Here is a 15,049-nt window from a genome sequence, read left to right as displayed (position 1 = left end):
AAGAAAAAAAAAGATATTTTAAAAATCCACACTTTTTGTTAAGAAGAAAACATTCAGTATTTATATATTTGTGTATAGAAGACACTTCATATTTTATCCCTCTTACATCTGGCTGCACCAAGCCTCTCCTCAAAGATGCTACAAAACTTGAATATTAACACATTTTGGAAGGCTGACTAAACTTCGATTCTGTGTTGTGATGTGCAATACTGCTTCTAATTGTATAAAAAATCGTATTAAAAAACAGTGTAAACCTTTTTGATGCAAATTTATTTTTTCATTGCCTATTTTGCAGATTTTATCTAGTATCATTTTTAACTATCAGAAAAGATACTCCTTTTGCCATTGCAATTATTTTTTAAATCTTTGTACTGATGTAAATGATTGTAGTTATTTTGGATAGTGTTTTGCTAATAACAAAAGAAGAGACTTTTCATGCATATTTATATTTTTTTTCCCTTTTTTCTTTTATTTTAATAGTAAAATACTTGGAATAATTTTTCATATTCTTGTCATTGACATTATTTTGTATTTTATGTGGAAATATATAATTTTATGACACTAATGGCTAAAGTTTATTTTATGTTGAATTATTTTTGGAGCTGAAATCTTGGTAATATTAAAGCATCTAGTTTCTAATTCCAAGTTTCTGTACAGAATCACACAAGTGGTTTATGGAGTGTTTGGATTGTAATCAGAAATGGTTCTTTGACCTGCAAATTAATGTTTTCAGTTGATTTTATTTTATATTCCTAATGGGGTGTTAAAGCAATTTTTTATTTTTTCTAAAGAAATAAAAAAAAAGAACCCATGCTTTTATGGACACTAAGTAATCCACCTTCAGCTTAAAAATTTTTGTTAAAGATTTTAGTTTTGTTTTATTGTTATCTTCCAGGTGTCTAAATCTCCAGTCTGTCTATTGTACTGGTAGTTTAACTCTATAATGGAATAGTTTGCTGCCAACTATTTATATTAAGTAATTTTTAAATATTTGTAATATTGTTGACTGACTAATAAACTATTAAGTAATTGGCAAAAGGAAGAAAGAAATTTAATGGGCATAAATGTAAAGATACACACTATAGTTAAAAACAACTTGAGGAAGCTTGGTAGGTGCAGTAGATAGAGTATTCAGGAAGATCCGAGTTCAAATGTGACCTCAGATACTTGACACTAGCTATGTGACCCCCCCCAAGTCATTTAATCCTGAATGCCTTGACCAAAAAAAAAAAAAATTCACAAATACAAATTGAGGGAAGCAGGAGTAGACAGTATTAGCTTGTGTGAAAAAGTTGTAGGGGTTTAAGTCGACTTCAAGCTCAGTATGAACTGTTGTTATAGTCAAAAAGGTTATTAGGATCACAAGATGCATTAGGAAAACAACTTCTGAGTAATTTTTAGGCTCTGAAAAATTTAGGAAGACACTGATAAACTCAAAAGTTTCCCAAAATATCTAACAAAGATGATTAAGGGTCTTCAATCTCTGTCATATGATGATGGGTCAAAAGAACTAGCTGGGGAAAGCAGACTTAGTAGATTCTCATAACTGTATTCAAATAGCTGGAAGGCTCTCATGTGAAAAAGGAATTACACATGTTCTGTTTAGCCACAGAAGGCAGATAAAGGACTAATGCGTGGAAGTTGCAAAGAGATAAATATATGCTTGATGTTAAAAATAATAGGTAATAATAGCTAGCATTTAGAGAGCTTCTACTATCTGCCAGAGACTGTGCTAAGTGTTTCATAATAGTCGTAGGAACTAGATGCTGTTATTATTCTCATTTTACAGTTGAGGAAACTGAAGCAAATAGAGGTGAAATGACTTACCCAGGATCACACAGCTAGTAAGAATCTGAGGTCAAATTTGAACTTCGGTCTTACTAACTCCAGGCCCAGCACTCTATTCATGCAACACCTAACAGCACCCAATTAAAAACTTTCTAATAATTAGGAACAGGCTGCCTTGGCACATATGGGGTTCTCCTCACTGGAGGTCTTCAAGTAAAGAATGCTTGACTTTTGGTGGGACATGCTGTAGTGGAGCCTCCTTTCAAGCACAGGCTGAATCAAAAAGCTGATGAAATTTTTTTCCTATCTCTGTGATTCTTTGATTTTAGGGAAGTTATTTCATCTCTGTGTCTTCACTTTCCTCCTCTAAAAAATGAGGTGGTTAGACTAGATAATATTTAAGCTCTAATGTGACATAACTCCCAGAATAATTTGGCAGAAAACACTGGAGACCTATAGATTAGAGAATTGTCACCAACTTATGATGTGAATTTGAGCACCAACTTCCTCCTCTGTACCACAAGGAAACTGAATTATATCTCTAAACTTTATGCTCTGGTATTTTATAATTTTGTGATAACTGACCTCTAAATAATTCATTTTGTGATCTTAAGTTTTAGGTCAACTTTTTTAAGTGGAGTGCTAAGATTGGAGTGCCCCATTTTATATGCCAATAATATATACTTATGAGAACAAAGTTGTTCTGAGCACACCTGTGAGACTTCATCATGTATGCATGAAAATATGCACCAACTTTCATGGCAAGGAGTGGAAAGGGGAGAAGAAAATTGTGAGAATATGGTGGCTGGAAGATTTTCTTGGTGTTGACAACTATATCCATGGAAGGGGATTATTGAACTAGTGACAGAGGGGAAGAGTCTAGGTTCCAATGAAAAGAACATAATGAAACTATGATTACCAGAAAGCTCATGATGAAATATGCTACTCATCCCCTGAAGGAGAGGTTATGGACTCATTGTGCAGACTAAGTCAAATGTATATTTTGTACTTGTCCAATGCAAAAATTTTTTTCTTGAATATATATACATATATATATATGTGTATATATATGTATATATGTGTGTGTATGTATGTGTATGTGTATATATATATATATATATATATATATATATGTTACAAGGGTTTTGTTTTTCTTTCTTTTTAATTTGGAATTAGTGGGTAGGCAAATAGGGTAAATTTCTTTTCATTAAAAAAAAATCAAATTAAAATTTTTTAAAAGTAAGCAAGGTAAGTATCTTGGCCTTAACAGTAGATTGAAAAAGCTTGTCAATTCCTCATTTGGCATGCAAACTTTTATAAAAATAAAGCAAGCTACTGCAAGGGGTAAAAAAACTATTACCAGAGATCTTGAGAGTCTGACTCATCCACTGTATCCCCTTAAGGGCCAGGAAGACTATTATATCTGGTCTGCTGCCAATCTCTTAGTAGGGCCTTAGTGTCAACTCCTTTGCCAAATAAATCCTTATCAAGATCCATTAGTGTTGCTTTAGTCTTTGGGGACCAGCAATCAGGGCTGAGGAATGTATTAGTGGACTAAACTTACCCATCACAAACCTCCTTGATAATGGATGCCAGGGGTCGTTTCTGTAAAGAAAAAAGACATTATTCTTCACTGGTGATCACCTTCTAATCATACCAAGGCTGATAATGGAATAGATATTAAGTAGGAGGGAAGTAGAATACTCGCCTTGTTAGAGAGAAAGCAACTTTATTTTTTTTTATTTTTGCAAGGCAATGGGATTAAGTGACTTCTCTAAGGTCACACAGCTAGGTAATTATTAAGTTCTGAGGTCAGATTTGAAGTCAGGTTCTCCTGACTCCAGATCCAGTGCTCTATCCACTGTGCCACCTAGCTGCCCTGAAAGCAACTTTATTACAAACTACCCTGATCTACTTCTGGGATATCAGAACAAACCTACCAGACAAGATCCCTGGAGCTGAGGCTTATTCCTAACTCCAGGGCTCCCCCCTTGCTTTCTCCCTTCCTCACACAGCCAGACACAAACACACACTCACTCTTTCTCTCTCCCCACCCCCTGTCTTCTCTTATGGCAATCTCAAGTTCTCACCTGGTCAATTTCCAGTAGCTGGGCATTAGCACCTGGCCACTCAATTGCCACTTTGACGATGTCAGATGGGGGCGGCATTTTCATTAATGGACCCACCTTCCTCCACTGCAGGAAGTAAAGGGGACTCCCTGATTATACACACATACATACACCCAGTTTAGCTACCTGTGGAAAGAGGGCCAAACAAAAAGAAAAAGTTACTGGACAAAATAATCTTATTTTTTACTTATTTTGTTATGTACAGTTCAAAGAAGAAGGATGTTCAATATTATTTATATGTAATACCTATGTTAGAAACTACCTAGGCTCAAATGATCTTTTTTTTTTTAAGGTTTTTGCAAGGCAAATGGGGTTAAGTGGCTTGCCCAAGGCCACACAACTAGGTAATTATTAAGTGTCTGAGACCGGATTTGAACCCAGGTACTCCTGACTCCAGGGCCAGTGCTTTATCCACTGTGCCACCTAGCTGCCCCTGCCCAAATGATCTTAATCCCAACCCCACAACTATTGTCAGATGTGATTTAAGGCTACTGCAGAGTTCCTCTGTAGTGGGGGCAAGAAGTGGCATAAATATCAGAGACAGGCAGCTCTCAGGACAATATCTCCATTTTAGCAACATCCTGAAGACACAGGAAGCATGCTCATCAAATTTAGTCAAAACAATTCTGAAACAAGCTCAGTTCTCAATGTCATATTTTAAGGATATAGTCATATAGAATCATACCCAAAGAAAGGTAGATCTCAATGTCATATTTTAAGGATGTTGTCATATAGAAGCATGCACAAAGAAGGGCAAATGAGGAGGGAGCTTGAAACCATGTTATATGAGAATCTACTGAAGAATCAGGAATGTTTGTTCTGGAGAAGCCTTTAAGTAAGGAGGAAGAAAAAAAGAGACATGAACTAATAATTAATTTATGACATTCTGAAATGGGGGCAGGCATTTCTAGTTCTTTGGGCACTCACCAAGAAAGACAATTATTGGCATCAGGAAACAAAGTAGAAATTACACTTAAATAACCACAAAGGGTTAAGGCATACAACACAGAAAATACTTGAGACAAGGAGCAAAAACTGAGGAGGGATACAGAGGTAGATGGCATGAGAACAGAGGATAGGGTAGTAGAAAGAGGATGGAAAATGATGAATGGCAGATAATATCACTCATTCAACAATTATTAGAGTTGGAAGCACTCAGTGGTAAGGACCCTTAAGAAATGGAAGTGATTTTTTTTTAGGTTTGTATTTCATGTCATCAGGGAGGTGATGATAAGTGAAGGGGTGCTGTGCTAAATAAATAGTCTCACTGTCTCCTCCAGAGCTATCTGGGTCTAGTGGCCAAATATGATTCAGGATGACTGGAGATGACCCCAGATCAAGGCAATCAGGGTTAAGTAATCTGCCCAAAGTTACACAGTTAGGAGGGGTCAGGAGTTTGAGGTTGGTTTGAACTCCCATTCTCCTAATCCAAGGCCAGTACTCTAACCACTGCACTATCTAGATGCCCCAAGGAAGGGTAGGGAAGTTTGAAGTCTCATTTTATAGTTTTGGGGAGAAAACAGGTCAACTCCTATCTATGTCGTCTGATGGTTAGCTCATTAACATAACCAAATCACCTCAAGGTTGTAAATGCAAAGCTATTAGCACCTTTTTGGTGTTCTACTAATCTGGAGCTGAGAATGTCTGGGATTTATCTGGAATTTACATATCATAAGTCTAGAACCCTGACAACAGCATCAGATGGTTTCTGCTGATTCATCATCTATTTCCAGGATGAGAATTTTGGTAAACACAATTTGTTTTGCTCCATTGATCTTTGGGACAGTTTTGTAATTGACTTTTCAGGTTCCCCTTTGCAATCTAATTTTCTGGTTCTTCCCCTTTATACTGGTTATTTATAAACTTTCTTTCTATACTAACTTAGAAGGAAGGAATGGTCAGGGGACCAAAACAAGTTATAATTTCAACATGATAATGATTTTCAAATATGTGAAGAGAATTCATATAGAAAAAGAAAGCATCTTGTTATTTAACCATAGCCCCAGAGGGTAGAACTAGAACCACTAAAAGGAATTAGGGAAAGAGATTTCCTAGAGTATTCAAATTCAGGTTCAAGCACTAATTAAGTCTCTATCAGTAAAGAACTTTACTCAGAGTGGAAACTAAGCTGAGTCTTGAAGGGAGCTAATTTTCAGGAAGCTAAGCATTCAAAGAGGTGGCAATGAGGAACAAGAGCCTTCTAGGCACCTGGAACAACCTATGCAAAAGCATGGAAATGGGAAGATGAAATATCATGATGCAGAGAAAATATGTGAAGGGCTTTCAATACTAGACTGAGTAGTTTGCATATTATCCTAAGAAGCAACAGAGCTGCTGAAAGGTTTTGATCAAGAAAGTGACAAGGCTAGATATATGATTTAGGGCTATTGATTTGGCAGCCAAAAAGAGGATGGGCTAGAAAGGGGAAAGTAGGGAAACCACCTAGGAAACCCAGGGGAAAGTATTGAGGGCCAGACTGAATTAGGGTGGTTGCTATGTGAGTGGAGGAAAACAACTGCAAGAAATAGGCTAGAGCAAGAATTATGAGTGAGGGAAAGCAAAGTCAAAGGACTTGGACAGAGTCAAAGACTTTAAGGTTGTGAACCTGGATGTCTAGAAAGTTGGCAGTTCTCACCATAAAAATTAGGACATGAGGAAGAGAGGTAAGTTTAGGGGGAAAGATGAGTTTTATTTCAGACATGCAGAGTGTGAGATGCTAAAGGAAAATTCAAGTGAAGCTCTTCAGCAGGAAGTTCATAATAGAAGACTAAGAATCTATAGAGAAAACATAGCTATAAGGGGTAGCTAGGTGGCATAATGGTTAGAGCACTGACTCTAGAGTCAGGGAGATCTGAATCCAAATTCAGCCTCAGACACATGGCCTTGCAAAAAACAAAAAACAAACAAAAAAAGAATAAAGAATAAATAACTATGGGAGTCATCTACATAAAAATGATCATTGAACTTATAAGGAGCTAATGAGATCACCAAAAAAAGAATACCAGAAAAAAAAAAAGAGAGCCAATGAATGATAGATCCTTTGGGCACATCCATACATAATGGGTGAACATGGATATTGATCCAGCCAAGAATTAATAAGAAGTTCAAAAAATGGAATCCTTTTAAGGTTAGGAGCTCCCTGTTTTTCACAGCACTCAAGCAGAGGCTAGATGAGGACTTGTCAGGGATATTGTACTGTCCAGCAAGAGTTGCTGGATGGGTAATATGAAAGAAAATGTTTTGAGTGACTCTCTCTCTCTCTCTCTCTCTCTCTCTCTCTCTCTCTCTCTCTGTATGTATATATACATACATATATATATATATATATATATACACATATATATATATATCATGGTCATAATATTGCTTGCCTTCTAATGAATGAGAGATAGGCTGAAGGCAGGAAAAGAATTTGGAATTCAAATAAAGAAATAAAAGGTAAAAAATAAGCTACTTTTTTTTTTTTCAAAGAGGTACTGGGCTACATGATTTCTGAAGCCTTAAAAATAGACTTGGATGTAGAATCAGAAGACTTATTTTCACATCTCAGCTCTACCACCTACTACCTGGGTGACCTCAAGTAAGTCACTTTTCACTTTTCTAGGATCCATTAGCATCTCTGTAAAAAGAGGGAGTGGTACTAAGGTCTCTTTCAACTCTAAAATCCTATGATCTTACCTTTGAGTAAGATTTTTTTCAGATCACAATTTAATCTTCCTTCAGGTTTTCAAAGCTTCAAATCAAAGCAACAAAAACAGGATCATACTGGAACAGCATATAGTTGTACATGGCTCTACTTCTTGGAAATCTACAAGATAAGGCTTTCAAAAGGAAATATTCCCCCCTTAAAAAAGGAGGAAAAAAATGAATCCCAGCTTGAGTAAAGCTGGAGGGTGGGCCATGTGACCGGTATCCTAGGCAACTAGGTTTGGCTTGCTGGTACTTTTAAGTGGTAGTATAGCATCCTATCCTTTCAAGGTCTGATTAAGGGTAGTCACCAGGCTGATGGATGACTGCAATGGACATTTGTACATAAACCTCTCCCAGCCTAGAGGTCTGCAAAAAGCCCTGATACTCTTTAAAAAAAATCCTTTTTTGGCTACTTTTCCACACTTATCCAGCCAGCCAGCCACTGAGGCCCCCACAGTAGTTGTCAGTTCCTCCTGGCACACCATCATGAGAAGAAGCAACCGTGTACATAGGGGAAAAGCATAGGGCTAGAAATCAAGGAACCAAGTATTAATTTCAACTTTCTCATCGATAAGCAGAATCAACTATCTCCCCTTTCTGGGTCTCAACTTATTTATCTGTAAAATGAAGGATTGGACCAATTGGTCTCTATAAGATCTCTTCTAACTCTGAGAAGCAGAGTTCACAAATCACAAAACTTCTCAGTGCCCTCAGAAATTTTCTGGATTCATAAATCACTATCTACATTAGTGCAAATAAATTCCATATATGAAGTTCCCAACACTGACAAAATTAATCAAAAACAAGAACACCTCCCAGGTTCCTCCTAAATTTAACCATCTTTTTTTCCTTTCTTCTGTCTCTTTCTCCTTTAACATGATTCTAAACTGAAAAACTGGCATTCAGAACACATTGGTCTGACAAAGTACAGACTAACTCTCAGAGTGCAACAAAAGGGAATTCTCAGGTGACCCATCGGTGGCTAAAGGACAAAACCCCCCAACAAATTCATGAGCCTCAGGAAAAGAAAATCATAACTACTACCTACTACCAAGGTGTGAGTGTTCATAGTGGGATAGGGTACATTAGACCAAACTGCTGAGACGCCAACATCCCCAGAACCTACTCAATTGATGGGAGGATGAAACTGCCAACTCTTGTCCTCCAAGACGTCTCATGGTGGAGAAAAGAGGGCCCTAGAAATCTGTTTGTGGCTTTGGGGTGCATAGATTCACAAGAGGCCCACAAAAGGAACTGATCATTATTATACACCTATAACTATTTTGGTTGTAAATCCTCTACCTCAATGATATAACTGGGTCCAGGAGGATGAGGACACAACAGAGTTTGAATTCCAAAGCTGACCCAACTCACTGAGAACCTGTAGTTTAACTTCTTTAGGCCTCCTCACTTATAAAATAAAAAGTTCTAACTAGAAGGTACAATTCCGTTGTAACAAGACTGACTTCTAAATATTATGTGAGCAGTACAGCATGGAATAAATATTGGACAGAGAGTTAGGAGACTTGGGGTCTCCTCCCAGTTCTGCCATTACCTAGTTGTATGAACATGAGCACAGAATCATAGAAAAATATCAACAGAAGGGTCTTTGGAGATCATCTAGTTCAATCCTCTTTAGAGAGAGAAAGAAGCAGAAAGGAAGTCACTTACTCAAGATCTCACAGAAGTAAATGGCAAAGTTAAAATTAGAACTTGTTTTTTTCTCAATCCAGGGCTTCTTGTATTCAATTTCCTAATCTATAAAGTCAGTATGATGAAATGGTATTTGTCATTCTTTCTGGATCTAAAACTGTATATCTTATGACTCTATATAAGAACTTAAATACTGAAAAGAGTACTGTCTTCTTAAAGTTCCCTTGGGAAGTTACATATTTATTTCAACAAAGCTGTCATTGTATAACATTTGGAACTCCTCTTTGGGAACTGCTTTCCTGGCTTTTTCACAAGTCAGACAAGAAACTAGTTTCATTACTTTCCAGAGTCATTTTTGACCTCAAACAGCACCAACCACATTGATCAACCACCTTATTCTACCCATTTGAGTCTGAATGATTCTGGATCATATACAAAAATCAAATCTATTCACAGGCAACGAAGACAGGGCGGCACTATGGATTGTGGATTCATTCTAAAGGCCCTTCTCAAAGAACTGAAAAATTACAGGAAAAAGCAACATTGCAGGGTAAACACATGATCTCTCAAAGAATGATTTTGAAGGGAACAAATGTTTGAATGATGAAATTCTACTCTGCTAAAAACCAGTCATATGACATCTATATAAGTGAGGTGTAATAGAAATAAATTAAGAATTTAAATCACATGATAGACAAGAGTCCTGTACCAAGTCACTTTTGGCTCCTTAAGGTAAAAGAAAATTCTTTTTGACAAATTTTCAGAGTTACCTGGTGGTTGTTTACTCCCTCAGCACTCAAAAAAAAGTCATTTCAAGTTAAAATATTTCTCTAAATCAAATTCAATATCAAAGAATATCACAGGAACAAGGATCTTGAGACTGGTCTTATCCAAAGTACCTGAACATGTGACCCTCTATAAGTAATCATTTCACCTCTAGGTTACCTTCAAGAGGCTATCTTCCAAGGGGCAGCTAGGTGGCACAGTGGATAAAGCAACGGCCCTGGAGTCAGGAGCACCTGGGTTCAAATCTGGTCTGAGACACTTAATAATTACCTAGCTGTGTGGCCTTGGGCAAACCACTTAACCCCATTTGCCTTGCCAAAAAAAAAAAACTAAAAAAATTTTTTAAAAAGTATATTAAAAGAAGCTATCTTCCACTCCATTATTCCACAGCTTAGAATTTAAGGAAAGTCTTCTCCATATGATACTAAAAATATGCTTCATTGTATTTTCTAAGTAGTGATCTGGGCTTTTCCTGTTAAGGGTCAAAAAAAAAGGGGGGGGGGTCCTCTGACCCAGAGGACCAAATGCAGGCCCTTAAGCAGGAAAAAAAGAAACCATATTAGGTATGTTGTTTTCATGTGTGTAGGTATGGTGTGGTACGGTGTGATGTGGTGTGGTGGTGGTGGTGGTGGTGGGGTGTGTGTGTGTGTGTGTGTGTGTGTGAGATGCTGAGACTCAGTGTTGCTTTCTACCCAGATGAGACCTCTCAACAGAGCCCCCATGCTCGCTCATTTTCTTCATTTTCATTTTCGAAAGGAGGGAAAATCAGGATGAAGCAATTCAACTACCTCTGCAAAATTCACAGGGTTATAAATAGCCTCTCTCACTCCTCTACTCAGCAGTAGTGCAGAGTTCAGAAAAAATTGGCCAGGGATAGCTGAGCTGTGTCTCTCAGTCCAGTCCCAGGAGAACAAAGAAGTAATTTGCCCATTCTGAATAAAATGACTCTTCTTCCACCCTTTCTGCATCGGATATAAAAGAAAAACTCTGAAAACTTTAATCACAAGCAAATTTGGGAAAGAAGCCCTCTGACATGTACTGATCTAAGGAAGATAATTTAACAACATATTAGGAAGAACTAAAACCCAGGTTTCAAAGACAAAGTCACAGTGAGAAGAATGAGCATCACAGAGTGTCCCAAATGGAGCATTCTTTAAGTGAATTTTGAAAGATGTGCTTATAGATTCATCATTGTTACAAAAACCTCTTGACACTTTCATAAATCACATAAATATGGTGATTTGCTCCCCAGGGTTGGATTATGGTGGTGCTACACAACACATCTTAAGAAAGAAAATGAAAAATGATTGTCCCATTACTAAGAATTTAAGGGACAAGAGGGAGACACTATAAGAGTGAACCCCTTAGTTCTTTACTGAAAACCTTCTAACATTCATTACTGACACTGTTGAAGGAAGTTTGGTTCTATTAAAACTCACCAGGAGGGGCGGCTAGGTGGCGCAGCAGATAAAGCCCAGGAGTCAGGAGTACTTGAGTTCAAATGTGGCCTCAGACACTTAATAATTACCTAGCTGTGTGGCCTTGGGCAAGCCACTTAACCCCATTTGCCTTGCAAAAACCTAAAAAAAAAAACCAACTCACCAGGAGACAGTCAATGTAGTGGAAAGCACTTGGGAGAGCTGAGACATGGATTCTAATACTGTTTCTGCCACTACCCTGTTGGGTGGCCTCAGATTATGTCACTTCACTTTGCTGGGACTCAGTCTTCCAACTATAAAATGAGGGATTAGACTAAATAAGGAACAAAGTCCCTTTTGAGTTCTGCCATTTTGTATTCTAACATTCTTCCTTTCGTTCTAATCTTCTAGATTCTAAGTTCCCTTCCATCTCTGATATTACATGATTCTAGGAGACATACTACCAGGAAAAAAAACTGGAGGGCACATCCATTACTTAATCAGCAATACCATCTAGCACTTCAGGCTTTCCCCAGAAATCTCTTTATCTGAGCACTGACTCAGCTACCACCACTCAGACCACAATGCACCTGTTAGTATAGAGTAGATCTAATTAACCAACAGGGTCAGGTTCTGACATTTGTTGCTAGAAACATCAGCAGATACCCCAATAAAAGCAAAAGGCAACTCAGGTATCTGACACTATTTAGTCAAAATTTGTCAGAGGTAGAAATCCTCCGCAGATATGGGGAGAAAACCACAACCAATAACAGATAGACAAAATGGAAGACAGTGGAGGGAAGGTGATAGCAAAGTTGGACGAGTTTTCTTAGCTAACCATGCTTCTGAGATTCTCTTCTTTCATCCCAAAGACGTTTAAACTGTATTGGACCCCATAGCTGCCAAATAGAAAATTATAATTCAACCCTGTCTTTAGGTGAAAACAAAAAACATCACAAACTGAGATGGCTATATATAGATAATGCCAGAACTTCCCAGATGCTTAACCAAGAACCCTGGAAAATTGGATCCTTAACTGATACTAGAATTATCAGAGGGCTGCCTATAGAACTACTTCCTTCAGTATTTGGGGCTTCCAAGAAAGAAAACAGAACATGGAGTGAAAAAAATAACTGGGGCTTTAGAATAACAATTCCTCTTTGACAGACTAATAAGAATTCCAAGATGCTCAGTCAGGACCACAATCATGCAAGCAGTGAGGTGTTGGGAAAAGAGCCCTAGCCCTAGGAGACTCCTATTACTATTAATATAGTATAATGATAATAGATATCATGAGACTCCTAGGCCATTATCCCTAAGCTGGATGCCACCAACCAGCTATATATGATCTTAGATAAGTCACTTCTTTCTGGGCTTCCATTTTCCCATCTATAAAATGGAGGTGTTTGATTCAAAGGCAAGTAAACCGCAACTCCCTCAGCTGGAAAGTACCCCACCTAATAATTCACACTTTGAAAGTACTTTAAGGGGGGGGGGTAGGTGGTATAGTGGATAAAGCACTGGCCTTGGAGTCAGGAGTACCTGGGTTCAAATCAGGTCTCAGACACTTAATAATTACCTAGCTGTGTGGCCCTGGGCAAGCCACTTAACCCCTTTTGCCTTGCAAAAAAACCTAAAAAAAAAAAGTACTTTAAGACTAACTTGGCAATTTCCTCACGAGTGTATAGTTATTAGTTTCCTTTTCTTACATATGATTAAATTAAGGTGAAGAGGTTAAGTGTCTTACCCAGAGTCCCACAACTAGTAAGTGTCAGAGTCACAATCTGAACACAGCTCTCCTGACTCCAAGTTCATCACTCTTTTTACTACACTGTTGACTGCCAGAGATGTGGGAGGAAAAGTGTAGACAATAGAGATGAAGAGCACTTGGAAAGTAAAACAAAAAACAAAACCAAAAACCCACTATAAGAATGCAAGGTGGTATCATCATTATTCCTTTTCTAAAGGACTTTTATAAGTCTGAGTCAGGTCCAGAGCTGCCTTAGGAGTTCGCATCTGCTCTTCTACATTTGCTGCTCTAAAACCAAACTGGCACTTACTGTCTGCACCACCCACTATTCACTTAATCATACTGAATACTGTTCTATAATGTCATCTGCTTTGAATGTGTATTTAATTCCAACAAAACTGAGTTCCCTGAGGATAAGTAGTGACCTATAGATCTGTGTTTTCATTCTTTTCTATATCCTAGCACCACCCCCAGGTCAGAGTTCAAGCACATATTAAGCGTACTGTACATTCTTGTCACTTTGAAGCAAACTCTGGAGACCAAACTTAAGAGAGTGGGGCATGATAGATACTATGATAAGTTTAGAATTAGATATCCTGGACTCAGATCCTGATTCTGATTTGGGCAAGTCATTTCTTTTCTCTGGGTCTCAGTTTCCTCATTAGGCAAATGAAGAATATGGTTCAAAAAATTATAGATTCTGATTTGGAAAAAAATCACAAGCTCATCTAATCCAATCCTCTCATTTTGGATATGAGGAAACAGACCTTGAGAAGTTAAAATAGCTTATCTAAAAACACATTAGTTTTTTTGGATTACAGTCTTCTGACTTTACTATACAATTTCACTAAGTGAAATATGATCTCCAACTTTGCCTCCATTCAAAATCCTATGATCCCTTGACTACTAGATGTTTTAGGTAGGATGCATTCTCAGACCAATGCTTTGGTTTGCATAAACTGTTCTTACACGAGCAGAATTGGTATAAAAGAGCTGCCACCAATCAGGGATGGGTTCTGGCTATTTAAATAGTGAACAAAGTATCTCATATGATCTTCTTCAACATAATCCTCGTGCATGTCTTCTGTATCTGTGTCCTGTGTGCATGTCTCCAAAGGTGGGATGGAGAGGCAGTACCAACTTCTAGAGACACATCTGATCTATACAAGTTAAATAAGTCATGTGCATCAATCACATGTTGCTGTCTTCAAGAAGTTTTGATTTACTATCATCACCTTAAGAGCCCTGGAAGACCTCATTAAGAATGAAGTTGGAAGAAAGAACATCCTGGCACAGTAGGGCCCTGAAGCTGAGAATAGACTGACTGACCTATAATCATGGGGTTCAAATCTCAAGATGACTTTGTAATTTGGGTACTTGACAGAGATTAATGAATATCTCTCTATCACTTATTATTTGTCATCTTGGGCAAATCATTTAACCTCTCCTAAATTCATTTATCAATCAACAAACATCAGCTAAGCGCTCATGTGCTAGATCCTGAAATCAGGGATAGGAATATTAAAAAGTAAAGACAATCCCTGTCCTCACCAAGCATTTTTAAACCTCATCTGAAAAATAACGGGTGCCATTAGAGAGGATGTCTCAAGTCCTTCCAGGTATATGATTCTATGAACCCTGGAGTCCCACACCTTCATGTTCTAGTATGTCTACCCCGAGTTCTCGGCTCTCTACTTTCCTTCCACATCCTCCCCCTACCCAGTCAACCTTCCCCCTCTATTTCCCCCCATTCCCAGTCATCTAATCCCCATTTCCCTCGCCTTCAGTCATCCGTCCCCCCCAATTTTCCTCCATCCTCCCCCTTCCTGACATCT

At 37.9% G+C, this 15,049-nt stretch overlaps 1 protein-coding gene across 4 annotated transcripts in view; it reads right to left on the bottom strand.

Annotated features, from left to right (window-relative positions):
* Positions 1-15,049, bottom strand: part of ELMO2 (engulfment and cell motility 2) — a 67,901-nt gene that overhangs the window by 41,568 nt on the left and 11,284 nt on the right. The window contains exons 3-5 of one of the 4 annotated variants that reach the window (XM_074211199.1): positions 7,596-7,725; positions 3,879-4,043; positions 3,353-3,393 (exon numbers count right to left, since the gene is read on the bottom strand). In XM_074211199.1, coding sequence (XP_074067300.1) covers positions 3,353-3,393; positions 3,879-3,962 — 125 coding nt within the window. In that variant the 5' untranslated portion in view covers positions 3,963-4,043; positions 7,596-7,725. Of the gene's footprint in view, positions 1-3,352; positions 3,394-3,878; positions 4,044-7,595; positions 14,915-15,049 lie in introns of those variants that run through there. The other 3 variants (XM_074211201.1, XM_074211198.1, XM_074211200.1) reach the window with 3 other exon arrangements.

The sequence above is a fragment of the Macrotis lagotis genome, chromosome 1 (genome assembly GCF_037893015.1).
Source record: "Macrotis lagotis isolate mMagLag1 chromosome 1, bilby.v1.9.chrom.fasta, whole genome shotgun sequence".
Classification (NCBI taxonomy): Eukaryota; Metazoa; Chordata; class Mammalia; order Peramelemorphia; family Peramelidae; genus Macrotis; species Macrotis lagotis.
The sequence above is the reverse complement of the archived record's forward strand: the minus strand, read 5'-3'. Positions and strand labels throughout refer to the sequence as shown.